Here is a 14,712-nt window from a genome sequence, read left to right on the forward strand (position 1 = left end):
TCAAGAAATAGAAACCCCTCCAATGATACTGTATATGAGTTCCTATGCTTTCTAGTAGTACTGTGTGTGTATATATATATATATATATATATTATAGTATGGGCTGTCTTGCAGTGATCATAGCACGCAGGGCATACATTTGGGCTATATGCAGACACATCAAGAAATAGAACCCCTTCCAATGATACTGTATAGGAGTTCCAATGCCTGCCCTCTAGTAGTACTATATATATAAATATTATATATATAAATATATACAAGCTGTATGGGCTGTCTTGCAGTGATCATAGCAGACATTTGGCTGTACACAGACACATGTAGGTCCAGCAGCTCCTATATTCTCTTTCTCCCCATCCTTGCACAGAGTAGTCTGTGTACATTGTATTGCCATCAAGTTAGTGAGGTGCATTGGAGCTGCAGCCCTGCCCATCCATGCAGCTCTGAGACAGGCTGTTACCTGGGAGCTGCCTGTCCATACTCCCTCCTCTCCCCACCCCCCTCCTCCCAGCTCATCACGTGATCTTACATCTGCCAGGCTGCCGGAGAAGAAGAAAAGAAGAGAATGAAAGCACAGAAGGGAAGGGATGCTCTTTCATTCTTAGCCAGATTCAGCACCATAGGACTGGAGAGCCTCACCTGTGTGCTGTAGACCTGTGACTTGGTCCTGGAGCTGACCTAACTTGGACTTAACTTTTCTCAGTTCCCTCCCCTAGCCCAGCCCTTGGATTCCTTGCTTGGACAGGGCAGAGCCATGCTTGACAAGTGGGTGTCTTTTGGGCAGCGGGTGTCAGGGTGTGGGGGCTGAGCACTTCTCCCATTGTCTGGCTGCACACTGTGCATGGATTAGGTGCAGAGAAGATGCCTGTGATGAAAGGGCTCCTGGCCCCACAGAACACTTTCTTGGATACTATAGCCACCAGATTCGACGGGACCCGTAAGTGTTATTAAACCTTCACCCGGTGCCATGCACCCCTAGCAATGTGATGGGGCTCATAGGTTCTCCAGGACCTCCATTGCTTATGGGACCCCTGTGTCTGGTAGGAGAGGTCTTTGTCTAATTCCAGCAAAGAACAAAGGTGCTGTGCTTGTGGATGGGAAGTTTACAAAAGTGCCCACCACCTCTGATCACCCATCCCATAACCATGAACACCCATCTCCTAACCATGATCACCCATCTCCTAACACCCATCTCATAACCATGATCACCCATCTCCCAACCATGATCACCCATCTCCCAACCATGATCACCCATCTCCTAAATATGATCACCCATCTCCTAACCATGATCACCCATCTCATAACCATGATCACCCATCTCATAACTATGATCACCCATCTCCTTACCTGGCATCATTGCCTTATGTTGGGGTAAACCTGGTGACTGATTCAATGGGGTTATTCAGCAGCTGCATGTTTGTGATGGCATGTCATTATAATAAAATTGTAGCTCTTTGTTATTTAGCAGAAACCCAATCCTCATAAAGCATGCAAAATTTAACATGAGTATGACTTCTTAACCCATGCAGGGTCTAGTTGATGCATCTGATGGCTCCTAGGACAGGTTTGGGTGCTGATGGTTAGGATGTACTGGTCCAAGAGCTTGAAACACAATGTGTATTGTTTGCAGGATCTCTGTGTTGAGGAACTCATTCTTACACTCCAGTATATTGGGTGGAAGCATGAGCACTTGTGGAAAGAAACACATGTCATGTTCAGTCACATCTTTATTTTACCATCTGATCTGTAAAAAGATTACTATTATGGGCAGACATTGTCACTTTGGTACTCATCACCCTTGTCTTGGAATGAGCTAGGCTTGTAGACTGCTCATGTCCATGTCTGTTCTGCTCATGTGCTCTAGGGGTGGCTGCATACCCATAATCACAATTCAGTGCTCACCCAGTGTATTCAACTATTCTTCTTTTTCATCTAGCTTCAGCTACTCAGAGGACTACTCAATATACAGCTGGTTAGCAAATTTCTACAATGCAATTACAGAGGCAATGACATTACAATTTGATTACTGGGAAAACTAAGGCAGATAATGGAATAGGAATAAAAAAATTGTAGTGGATGTCTGGGGTTTGTGAACAGTGCATCAATTCTGTAGAATGATTGTAAGTGGTATGTTCATATTTGTAGTTCTGTAAGAAAAGCCTTTTCTGTTGGTAATAAGCTGATCTGTCATGTTCAGCACCATGGACAGTGACTACATAGCTCGCCCTGATCTGTACAAGGCTGAGGAATTTATCATAAGCAACCTCAAAGTGTTAGAACCCTAACCTTGCTCACTTTGTTGCCATTTGTTAATGTAACAAGTGATCATGGTGCTACACAATAAAACTTGCTGAGCAATAATGATAATATTATATGTTATATATAATAATAATGATTACATTTTATATACAGTTGTACAAAGCGAAAGGCACAAAGGCTGTTTAGACAAGTAGGTAATCAGCCTTCTGATTAGTCTGCTGCCAGCTGGGATTGCAGGGATCTGAGAACCATTGTGGCCCCTGGTTGTACTGTTTTAGCACAACAAGTAGGTGATGGTTCTTAACATCCATGTGGCATGTTGCCTAAAGAGATTGTCTGTTTATCATGACACCCTGTGCACATCCCTCCTGCCGGAAACATAAGCCTTTATGGAAATGATATGGAAAAACTTTATTCTGTTTGATTTAGCTAGTTAGGATTCCAGAGAGGTGCCTGCTTATTCAAAGGAACCTCTGAGCCAGGGCATAGCTAAGGCGGAGAATAAAAGGGGTGCAGGTGCTCAAGGCCCATGAGGTCAGGGTGCCCTTACACAATCACAAATTCTTATTGGTTACCTTAGCCGCTGTGGGCAAATGGTACATTCTGTTGGCATTAAACCAATAATGTATTTCCTTTATTTTTTTTTACTTTTCATGTATTTTTTTCGGTTCCTTCAACACATATAAAGGTAATCAAAAACTGAAGATGTGATTAATATAATAAAATAAAAAATCTGAGTGGCTAAACAAGATAGTCAGATTTAATTTTGCATAAAATATGATTGGGTTCAGGTAAATTTTTTGTTCTTGCAGTGTTCAGTATTTTTGTATTATGCCTTTGGTGCTATGCACAGGTCAGAAGCTGAATGCACTACATACAAGCCTACGAGGATGCAGTTAGAACATATCTGTGGCTGCTATTTGGCCCTCTTGGCTCTCCTGTTATTGTGCTGTTTCCAGATGAATAGTGTGTGGAGTTGGACACATTTGTTTTCTCTCCGATTAAGTCAAATGACTGGGATATGATTGCCTGCAGTTATAGCTGAACAAAGAAATGACAAATCTTAGTGATTTATTCATGTGTAAAGCCTCAAGTTTAAATAAAACACTGCCGGAGGAAAAATATTTAAAATTCACAGGAAGATTTGTAAATTAAGACAATAATGATTTGTAAAACTAAACGTCGAGGTAAAAAATAATAATACATAAAAATAATTGCCCATTTCTGTTGCTCTCTAATGTTGATAATTACCATCTAACATGCTTTAAGAGCTTTAAAATTGATTTGTACAAGAAAGTGCAGTGGTTCAGCAGTTCAGGGGTTAATTGTGTTTTAATTTGCTGTGTTTCTGTTTAAATGTGCCCCCAGTGACACCAACCCTGCAAACCAGGTGCAAATTGGTTGCTTTGGGTGGAAGTGCAGGGGTATATGGCAAGAGAGGAAGGGGCAAGGAAATAGGAATGTAATCTGCCATGCCCTGGTTCTCCATTTAAACTAAACATTGAAATATTTACAGTTGGTGCTGCTGCAAAATGACTGGACTGGGCTGCAGATGGAACAAGTCAATCTGGAAGGGGACAACCAGATTGCAATAAGTTCCCCACCTGCAGACCCCCACAACATCGGGGTCACGTTGCAGGCATGAGGCTCCCACCTAATGATAGCCCTTACAGTTGTATGTGTCCAAACCAGTGTCCTGGAAAGGATAGGGGCACAAGGTAGCCATCCTAGGGGAGTAGAATGTACATTGGGCTCGGTCCATTCCTCATTGTATCGCTGTATAGAAACTATTACCTTGGTAGAGGCAGGGTTTGCTTTCTCTTGTCAGAGCTTCCAGCAAGAATACTAAGCTGCAAAGTAGTAACATCATGTAAATTTACAGTCAGAGGCAGCAGTGCCTGAGATCTCACACTGCAGATACACAGCTATGAGGCACCTTATCAGCAAGTAAACTGTTTTTTTAGTGGGAATTGCAAATAAAAAGAGCAATCTTCATGGTACTGCTTACAAACAATTACCACTTTATTTTGTTCCCTATAACACAGTAAATATTTACTTTTTCAGTTCATGTCCACTTTAAACATAGAGATTGTTAAATTGGCCACTTGGGGGAGCTCTCAATTATCTAGTGCAATTACTGTTAACATATCAACCACCGGGAGTGCATTTATTATGACTGGTCAATAAGTGCTTTACAAAGTCCATTGTCATGTCATTCATTTATAAGTTCTTCAAGACTGGAGAAGATAGACTTCAATGTTGGAACTTGGTTTATCCAAAAAACCTGGAATGGATTTGGCCCAAAAAAAATCCCAATAGCACTGTTTTTTTTAGGAAATCTATTCCAGGTTTCCTGGATCAACCAGGTTCTCCCATGATAGTCTATCTGCTCCAGTCTTGGAGAGCTTTAATAAATCAGGGCTATTGAGTAGCATACCAAAGCAGAAACATAAGCTGTATAGGTAATGAGCAAATAAACCTGCTTTATGTGTATTCTTTATTTAAAGAAACAAGGTTTTAATGCATTCAAACATATTAATTTTACTTAGATCAAGCTGATATTTTACATAATATTCTAAAAATAGACAATACATTACCTTTAAAGCAGAATAAACTTGCTTGATGCAATACCATACACATTTTTCAATAGATAGTTGGGATGAAAATCAAATGTTGGAAGTTTCATGTTTGTAATACAAAGTGTTTGCCTCATGTATGATAGATAGGATGTTCTGCCCGGCAGTGATGGGGTTAAGGATTTACTACTGACTTTGTTTTGGTAATTCCTGATTTGCCTGAATATCCTCCGGAAACATTTTTGCATAGTGTGCTTGTTTGTGATCGGACATAAGGGAAATTAGCCCTTTCATATTAACCAGCCAGTGGCTGAAAAGTGATATTAACAATTTCATTATGTTTATCAATAAAAATTCACTATCCATCACTGAGAGGTCAACAATGGATGTTAAATAATAAATACAATACAATTGCTGTATTATTCTGTATTTTTATGTTTAGTGTTTTTTCTTCTTGCTGTTCTCTGTTGAAAATGTACAATAATTAGTCCCAAAATGAATATTTCCGTTATTGGTAGATATTGGAGTTTGAAACAATCTGTTGGTATGTCTTTGGGAAACTGGTAGTAGGATCTCTGCACTTAAAGCTGAATTCTAGCCCTGCCTACAGTCCTGTACAGTCCTACAGGTTCCTCCTGTACTGAAAGGTTAATAAAGCTTCTCTCTATGCATTAGCACCTGCAGCAAATCAGGCAGAGCCTATGTCATTTCCTGGCTGATATACACCCAGCATCATCTAGCTTTCATCCACAGATGAATTGGCCCTGGCTTGTCCCCTTCATTTGTTTGACTTAAGTTGTTTTTTTGATGAAGGTTCAGCATCACACGTGAGCATAACAGATCCTCTGCCTACCCCTCTCATATGTGATGATCAGTCTGCATTGCGGTCACACAGATGATGTCACCGGATCTAAAATTAGATATGTTAAAACATTTAATTAGCATGTTGATAAGCACTATATATTTTCAGGAACACCCAAAGTTTCAATATAGCATGAAAAGAGGCAGGAGAGACAATAGGGAGATCTTAAATATGGGGACCCCATGAAAGAGGAGCCATTGGGTGGCTTAGTTTACCATACTTGCTCTACAACTAAAATATTTAGCCAATAAAATTTAAAAAATACCACTTACCTTTACTTCTGCAGAGCCCTTCATCCCACCACACCTGGTCTCGATTTCGTCCTGGATTTTTCCTCCATCTCGGCGCACAGGAAGCATTAGGTGCCGCCACATTTTTTTTTTTAAACATTTAGGGGTAACAAACAAGCTCATTTTTTTACTTTATACTAAGGGGTTATCTACCCTTTTATGTAAAGTAAAAATTTTGGTGATAGGTCCGCTAAATGATGCAACGGCCCTGATTAATTAAAGCTCTCCAAGGCTGGAGAGGATACACTTTCATCAGTGAAGCTGGGTGATCTAGCAAACCTGAAATGGGTTTCCTAAAGGAACAAACAATTGTAACTTTATCTGGTGAAAGTTCAGAAAATTATAGGCTTAAATTCTAGCCCAGTTGCCAACCCTAAGATTATTCAACATGAAAAAATACCAAGAAAAGTAGGGTTTTTAAGGCAAATTGTTACAGTTGTATTTATACAAAAGTCAAGTATTGCAGTACAATACTTAGGCAAAGAACCTATTGTATTGCAATACTTGACTTTTGTATAAACACAACTGTAACAATTGCCTTAAAAACCCTACTTTTCTTGGTATATTTTCATGTTCGGTTTCCCAAAAGTCATTTTTTAGCAAATGTTTTCAATCCTCGACCAGTTCTATTCCAGGTTTGCTGGATCACCCAGTTTCACTGATGAAAGTGTATCCTCTCCAGCCTTGGAGAGCTTTAATAAATCAGCCCAATGTGTCACTAGACACTAGAGATCCCCGTAACACAGTTTTATTACCTGTTGATCTTGCCAGCAGATCCGTTTTCACTTAAAAGAGTGACAAAAATGTTAATTCTATAGTAAAATCACACAGCAATGTTGCCACTATTACATACTCTTAGATATATAACTAAAACCTAACCATTATGCCTGTAGCTGTCAGTGTCCCATTCCTTGTAAATATGAAAAATAAAAGGGAATTCATATTTAATGATTGTTTACATATATATTTCAAAATAAATATCCTAATGCAGCTATTATTCACATATTTTTTACTCTAGTAGTCCTTTAAATAAAGCTGTACATTTTGTATGCATTGTGTACTGTGTACTATGTGTATATGGTTTACTGTTATCTGTACCTTAAAGTATTGATTGTTTTATGTTTTCATATATCAGGTGGATATTGATTCTATCATTTTCCCGACTAGTCTTTTTTTTTATAGTATCAGCAATCATATAGTTGTGTGTTGAATCCCCCCGTCATCATGCTGTGTATCACAGACTTTGTTTTGATTATACATTTATTTTTATGTCCTTGTTTTGCATGTATACATTGTCTAAATCTCTGACAGGGGATTATGTATACAGCTTATGAGCACTTTCCATTTGTAGTCTTGTGCCTGGAGAATTGTACATATGCTGTGGGCTGTTATCCTTTGTAAGTTCTTCAGTGTGTGGGTTCTCTAGAGACGTACAGGAGCGGATGGGATTTTACAAATCTGTTCTCCAGAAATCCAAGCATACAGTGAATGCATACATGTAAGGCCATTGCTATGAATTCTACTCATAGCTATCCTACTGCCAATTAGGCTTTGAGATTCCAGCTTGGCAGCAAACTATGTGAAGGCTGCAGGGCATGGGTTATCTAAGTCAGAGCATATTGCTGTCTGTATATTCACTGATAGCGGAGGTCCTTCCTCTATAGGATGCATGAAGGATGTGTGCAAGCTTGCAAGGTGGCCTTTGAGCCTTTGTCAAAAAAAAAAGCAATCATATACTAAAGATGTGCGTTAGCGTCCCCCACCCCTCTTTAAAAGAATAAAAAAAAAAAAACAGATCTTTTTCTGAGCATGCAGTCTTATCCAACCTGCCTTGTAAAGCTATATCACTAATAAAATGTACAGTATCTCCAAATGCTGTGCAACAAGTACTGTAGCCCTGACATCATCCCCCTACTAGCATTCCCCGTTCATTTAGCACATCACAGTAGCAAGCCCTTAACTGATATGATTGTGAAAAATTAAGTCTTTGCAACAATAATTAGTAGGGGAGGACAGATGGCAAAATTAGACATGTTAATTAAATCCACCTAGTTTGCTGAGGATTATTCAATATCGTGAGCTTTAATAAAGCCAGAAATTCTCTTTACTGCTGCCAGAGCGATGGCAAAAAATGGGTAGCATTTATCTGGTGGAACAAATATTTTTTTATTTATTAATTGATTGGAGCAGTTAATGTTCTCTGCAACAGAGAATAAAAATGAAGAAAGGAATAGGGATAATGTTTTATTCATTTTGGGGTTTTATTTATAAAGCAGTGCATCTGACATTCTACACGCATTCTCTGGTGGAATATCAATTACTGCTTCTGAAAACACATGGATCTGGAACATTGTCCACCAGAGAATGTGGACTGAATGTCAGATTTACTGCTTTATAAATAGACCCCAATAAGCGCATCTTTAATTGCTTTTATAAAGTATATTACATTTTCACCTAGCAAGACGACATGAAGCTCAGTCTGTAGCCTGTGTCACCATTTAAATCTGCAGTTTATCAACATAGTAATAGAGTTTATATAAATCTACAATATACATTATATGAAGAATTGCTCACATCTTTACTCACTCGTTCATAATACCATTTAGACCCGCATTAGCAGAACATTCTTCGACTTCTAAATCTTTTCTTGCCTGCCATTTACACCTACAGTTGTGCTTCCCACATTTGTTTTGTTGGTGAGTTATGGAGCTTGTTAAGTGTCTTAGGCTTCTGCCATCACAGATGAACACACAGACTGGGCTGACACCCGTGTGGCAAGAAATGCAGCAATTATATGCTATCTCCAAAAGCATTACTACACAGCAAAAAATCTCCTTGTCTCTAACCGTTCAACATTATGCTGCACATGTGCTCTGCCCGTCTGGCACTTCAGAATTAATTTTCAAGTAAATCATTAACACATCATTTGCACAGTAGCTGAAGATAAAATGACAACATAGCAATAAAGGCAAAAACGGCAATAAAATTTCCTGCTGGATTTAATAGTAATGTTGTGTGTCTGGATGAAATGTGTCCGGTATAGAAGATGTTAGGAGGGAAGATCCTGATGATGATTACAATTAGTTTTTTTTTTTTTTTTTAGAAGGCTTGATAAGATTGTAGCTTCTATCCAATGAATCGTAAAGCTGTTTAGATTTTATTCTTTCTAATCTAAATGGAGATGAGACGCTGGTCTTTTAAGGTGGGATGCTGAACTGCTCAATATTAAAAGGGCATGTGCTAAATGTTTTACTTATGTTATGTATAAATGTTTTATGTTGAGGGCTCAACATAAGATATGTTATTTATATGTAAAAAATACTAATACACTAATACTAATACACTAATACACATATAGTTCTGAGTGTTGATTTACTAAAATCAAAGTATATCTAAAAATTGTTTTTCTTTTAGCTTTGGTTAGCGTAAGGAAGGATTGAATCCTCTCTCAGGTATATGTTGCTTTGCTAGTAAAGAAGTCGTGTGTGGAGCACTGGAAATATTTGACATTGTCTATGAAAATGGTAACCCCCTAACCCCTAAACTCACCTTAGGAATAAGGTCTTTACCACATGTACCCAGCTGACCGGGGAAGATGACAGCTAATCCTACAGTCGTACAAAGATGGACCCACCTCTGATAAATTTTGCATTGGAAATCTACACTCACAGTCCAGGCTTGCACTAGCTCTTAGTTTAGGCTCATTTGAACTTTAGAACATCAGTGTAGACCAGGAGTGTCAAACTCAAATACACAGAGGGCCAAAAATAAAAACTTAGACAAAGTTACGGGTCAACCTTAAAATTTATTGAAAAAATTGAGAAAGTTTTTACCTCTCATTAGATATAAACCCCTTCATATGGAAACAAGGAGGTTTTGCTTCACATTCAATCTGAAACAAGCCTATAATAGAAATAAAGGCATACATTTTTTAAAAATTTTATTTAAGAAAAAATCTTATGCCTCTTTTTCTATTTGTAGCCTTCTGAGTTAAATTTCAATGGTAACCTTTTCGCACGGGCTAACAAAATTAATACTAATATTCTTCTATGAAAATCCAACCATTTACGTCCACGCCTTGGAGTAGCAAACAAAAGTACAGCTGAGGGTGGAGTGCTAGAAATGCCAGACGCGGCCAATGCGGAGCTAAATCTTATTGAGTGGCCTGCCGCTGAAACTCCCTCTTCATTGAAATAGCGCCACTACTAAAATTCCCGGCATTTTTTGCGTCTATAAAACAGTCCAATGCAGGGCCACGCTTAGGCAGAGAGCCCGCTGGTCTATAGACGCGAGTGATGCCGGGAATAGTAGTAGCGGGGCTATTTCAATGCAACGGCGGGACAGCTGCAATTCATATTTAGGATTCCTTTGGGGGCCAAAAAAAAAGGACATTGGGGACCAGAGTTTGGCACCCCTGGTGTAGATCATGTTGCTGCAAAAAGATGTGGAAATAGCTGTCATCTCCACCTGTCAGCCGTGTACACGCGTGGAAGACCATCAGGGTCTCCCTGGCCTTGGCATATATATATATATATATATATATATATATATATGTTATCTAATAAAAGTTATGGGTATATATGAAAACTAGAGGAAGATCATGGATCAAGCTCCATGTAACAAGAAGTTGCTAAATATTCATTTGCCCTAAAGTTTTCCATGCAGGAAATCAAATCAATACATTTTAACATTATAATCCTGTTTTCAGAACAGTAATGCAGTAGATTCTCTATGGGTGGTTGGAAATTATGTTGGCACATTTTCTGGTCTTTCCTTTATTCTTCTCTGATAAGTGCATGTTGGGGGAACAAACCCCATACAATTCATCAATACATTTTAAAATTGGAAATGGAATGGCAGATACCACCCCAGCAATTTATTCTTCGATGAGGAAGCAGTAACCACACTGTCACTGTTTCCTTGAACATAGCCTAACTCCAGTGGAGAGCCAACCAAGGTCTGCAAGACTTCGAGAACTTTGGAAATGCTCAAGACTTGATGAACAGAAATACAAGTTCTTTCAGATAAACAGCTACCATGTATGTTATTCTAACTATATGTTCTTCAGTTTGCTTTACTTTAACTTACAGTATAATCATTTTTTTGCGTCTGTCACAAGCAGTTTTTCAGCTTGTCTAAACCTTATCCGCTGACACGTCTGTGGCGAAAAAAAGAAGAACAATCTAACAAGAAGGATCCCTCAGGCTGTACAAATAATGATATTTTGAATCCCATAATCATATGTATGCCATAATGAAAGCTGCAACAGTTTTATCAAATACAAATGAAACTGCTTTAAAATTACAGCCTGAAAAGAAGTAGAAATTCAGTATGTGGAAAAGAACAATCTGTCCATGTCTTAATTATTACACTGGACACCCCACACAGTCATTTCAACTACTGTCATGCAGGCTATGTTCCATTTTATGACAAAATGGGAATTGTGAACCTGTCCTATAAATTCTTGGGGAAAATAGGGAATTTAAGGGATGGTGTTAAGTCCCACAGCTTCAGATTTGTTCATCTTCGATTAAACATGGACTGAATAGCAGTGACAAACTAAAACACATTAAAAATCTAAAAATGTATTTTCACAAAAACACCAAACAGTTTCTTTAAACTTTCAACTTTAAATAGTTAAAATTGCCAATTTTTATACTTATGTACACATAGAATGGCAATTGAAATAAAGTATGCAGATATTCTCAGTATGTATAAAATGGTTTGTTCATATAGTGAGTGCAGGACAGTAGGCAAGACACAAAAATAATGATTTCTAGGAAGATTAGATAAAATCTTTTAAATATTCAACAAATATTTAATTTTTTTATTAAATAATTTCTAATTAATTATTTTATGAATATAATAAGTTATGAGCACAGATACACTATCTGATAGTTTTATGTAGTATTTGTAGGGTAGTTTGTCTTTCTTTTTAAACTCTTGTGATATGAAAAGTAACAGATAAATTTTAGATTGTAAATGGCCTTTGTACTAGGGAACTATTTGTACAGATAATATTTACCGAAAACAACAATCTCTAGAGAGCATTTTTCCAAGTTAGAAAATCATTTTGACTGATCTCCAGTTCTAACTGTGATCACTGAGGTCATTTTCATCCATATGATTCTGTTTTTGTTTAGTTGGCTTATTCAGATAGATAGGTTTACGTTCACATCTAGCAAACAGCCCCACTGTATTCAGGTTTGCAGCACAAGATTTTATAGTCCTATTGCCTCAAGTGTTATTATTTGCCACATTCCCAGTTGGATTTATCTTATCCTGTATTGCCATGAGCTGGCACGCTGACACTGATAGCTTTTCCCAAGACCACAAGTATTAGTAATATCTGCCATCATGTGAAATTACCATCAAAGGATCCGGTCTCCATCAAGTTTTGCAATAACCAAGTGATTAGATGAGACAGATCGTACTATTCATGGATTAGGCCAGGCAAAGTTTTCCCAGTGGACACATGTTGTTGTTTATAACAATTTCTACCTTTTCTTGTGAACCATGCTGCTTGCACATCTTTTAGGACAACCGGGAATTCTACAGTCGGATAGAAACAAATTGTCAGGTTCCTAAAAAGTATTACAAGATTAATTTGTGTTCAGGAGTATCATTTTATTAATGTTGTATAACTGCATACAACTTCAGCTTTGTGCCTAAATTGGAGCTAATGTCAAAAATATTTTCTAGTGATACATGCATGAATGATAAATAAGTGTAATATGTCTCATATCATGTCTCATAGGGTCCATGATGTCCAATGACTTCATCTTGCTTTCGCCTTAAAGGGTTGAAACGCCTCTCCACTTGCTCTGCTTATGATTCAAAATTTTTGAATTCACCTTAAATTTCTGTCTAGGTGACACAGAGAGGGGAATATTCCAAGCAGGGAAACAGGCATCAATGAAAACCTGACAATAAGTCTACTCTTAAGTTCCATACACACTTGCAATTATAGTCGTTGGAAAGGATCTTTCATGATCCTTTCCAACAACTAAGCACTCCACAGTGCATGAACGAGTGCTGTACATACAGCACTGTTCTGCTCTATGCAGAGGGGAGAGTGACGGAGCGGCACCCTTCTGCACGCTGTCCCCCTTTACTTACATTAGGATAGTTTGTCGTTCATTGTTCGTTGATCCGCCAAGACGGTCATTCGGACGATGAACAACGCGCGCTGTACACACTTCAGATTCAGATTATCGGGCAAGAACCATTGGAAGTGTGTACATAGCATTACTCAATTCAAATACCCTTCTTCACTCAAACCATACACAAATGAAGTTAATTCTTATATGTTGCCTTTGCTGGTTACTTTTGTCACTTGTTATTAACAAGCTAATCCTGAAAAAGGCTTTCCTTTTTTATGACATTCCCTTCTTTAAAACGAGTGACATAATCTCTATTTTCTTGGCATCTCCTTGCAATGCTGGCAGACTGATGGAAGAGGCTGGCATCATGCTGCACACAATGGGCCTGATATATTAAAGCGCTCCAAGACTGGACAAGATAGACTATCATAGGGGAACCTGAAATATAAAACAAATACTACATATAAAATGGACAAATTTAGAAAAGACAATTGTCTACCTATTTAAAAAATATTGTGAATGACAAACAATGATCTGTACCATTCATCAAATGAGAGCCTACAGAAAAAGTTGGCTAAATATTACACGGTCTTTCAAGAATTTTCTGTGTTTTTATCATTCTGATTCTATTTCTGTTCTCTGTGTACTCCTCACTCTGTTTACCCTTCAGTTCTTTGGCTAAATTAATTGGTGGTGTAAAGCAGAGCCAAAGCTAGACAAATAGATCAGCAGCAAGTACCCTAAGGAGACCTGTGCATGAAAAAATATTGGTGCCCGAGCACTCACCACATTCACCTGGCACAGCTCTTTTAAAATAATAATTCTTGCTTGACACATAGCAGAAGATTGTTAAACTTTCCGGATACGCTTGGATGAATTGATTTTGTTTTGTTGTCCAGTGTTAATAATGAAAAGTACTTAAATTGATTTTGCAGAACACAATCCCACTATTCTATCTATGTTCAGTAGTGAATTCAGCAATGTGTATATACGTCACTGAACAGTTTGCTGTCTGGTTTAGTATTCTGCAAAGAAACTAACTTTGAGAAACAAGACAGACAATTACACAAGGTGTAATTACGTTTTCAACAAATATCTTAAATTAAAGCTCAACAGGCTTGTTTAAAAAAGCACAGCCTATACGCATGGGGCAGGGAAAAAAATAAATCATGTTAAATGCAGTTTACTGATTAAACTTCCTTTTCAAATTTGAGGTTAGAATCTCCAAAATTAGAAAGAAAATGAGAAATGAGCCCAGAATACTATAGCCAAAGACTACTCACCTCTCCCCCAAGCAGCACTCATCAACACCCACCAACCATCTCATTTACCAACCTCGGCATGTCAGATATTTGCAGAGTGGCAAACTCTGGCCAAGTTAATGCAACAAAAAAATGAAAATTGCCTGCTAAGGCGATTTGACTTTGCAGGGCTTTCAATATATCAAACTTTCCATTCAGTTGTAACAAAGGATGCAAAAGGGTAAAAAATTTTCTCCCTACATGACATTCATGAAACCTTTGCATCCACTTTACCAGACTTTTGAGTAGGTAGGAGGTAGGCAAACTCTGGCCTAGCCAATATTCCAGTCCGGCCTAACGCCCCCCTAGTTATTTATAGTTTGA

At 38.1% G+C, this 14,712-nt stretch overlaps 1 protein-coding gene across 1 annotated transcript in view; it reads left to right on the plus strand.

Annotated features, from left to right (window-relative positions):
- The first annotated feature begins 569 nt into the window (after positions 1–569).
- LOC140335727 (voltage-gated delayed rectifier potassium channel KCNH8-like) overlaps positions 570–14,712 on the plus strand; it is a 242,983-nt gene continuing 228,840 nt past the window's right edge. The window contains exon 1 of the mRNA XM_072418627.1: positions 570–934. Within this exon, the coding sequence (XP_072274728.1) occupies positions 859–934 (76 nt within the window). The 5' untranslated portion in view covers positions 570–858. The remainder of the gene's footprint in view (positions 935–14,712) is intronic.

The sequence above is a fragment of the Pyxicephalus adspersus genome, chromosome 7 (assembly GCF_032062135.1).
Source record: "Pyxicephalus adspersus chromosome 7, UCB_Pads_2.0, whole genome shotgun sequence".
NCBI classification, from domain to species: Eukaryota; Metazoa; Chordata; class Amphibia; order Anura; family Pyxicephalidae; genus Pyxicephalus; species Pyxicephalus adspersus.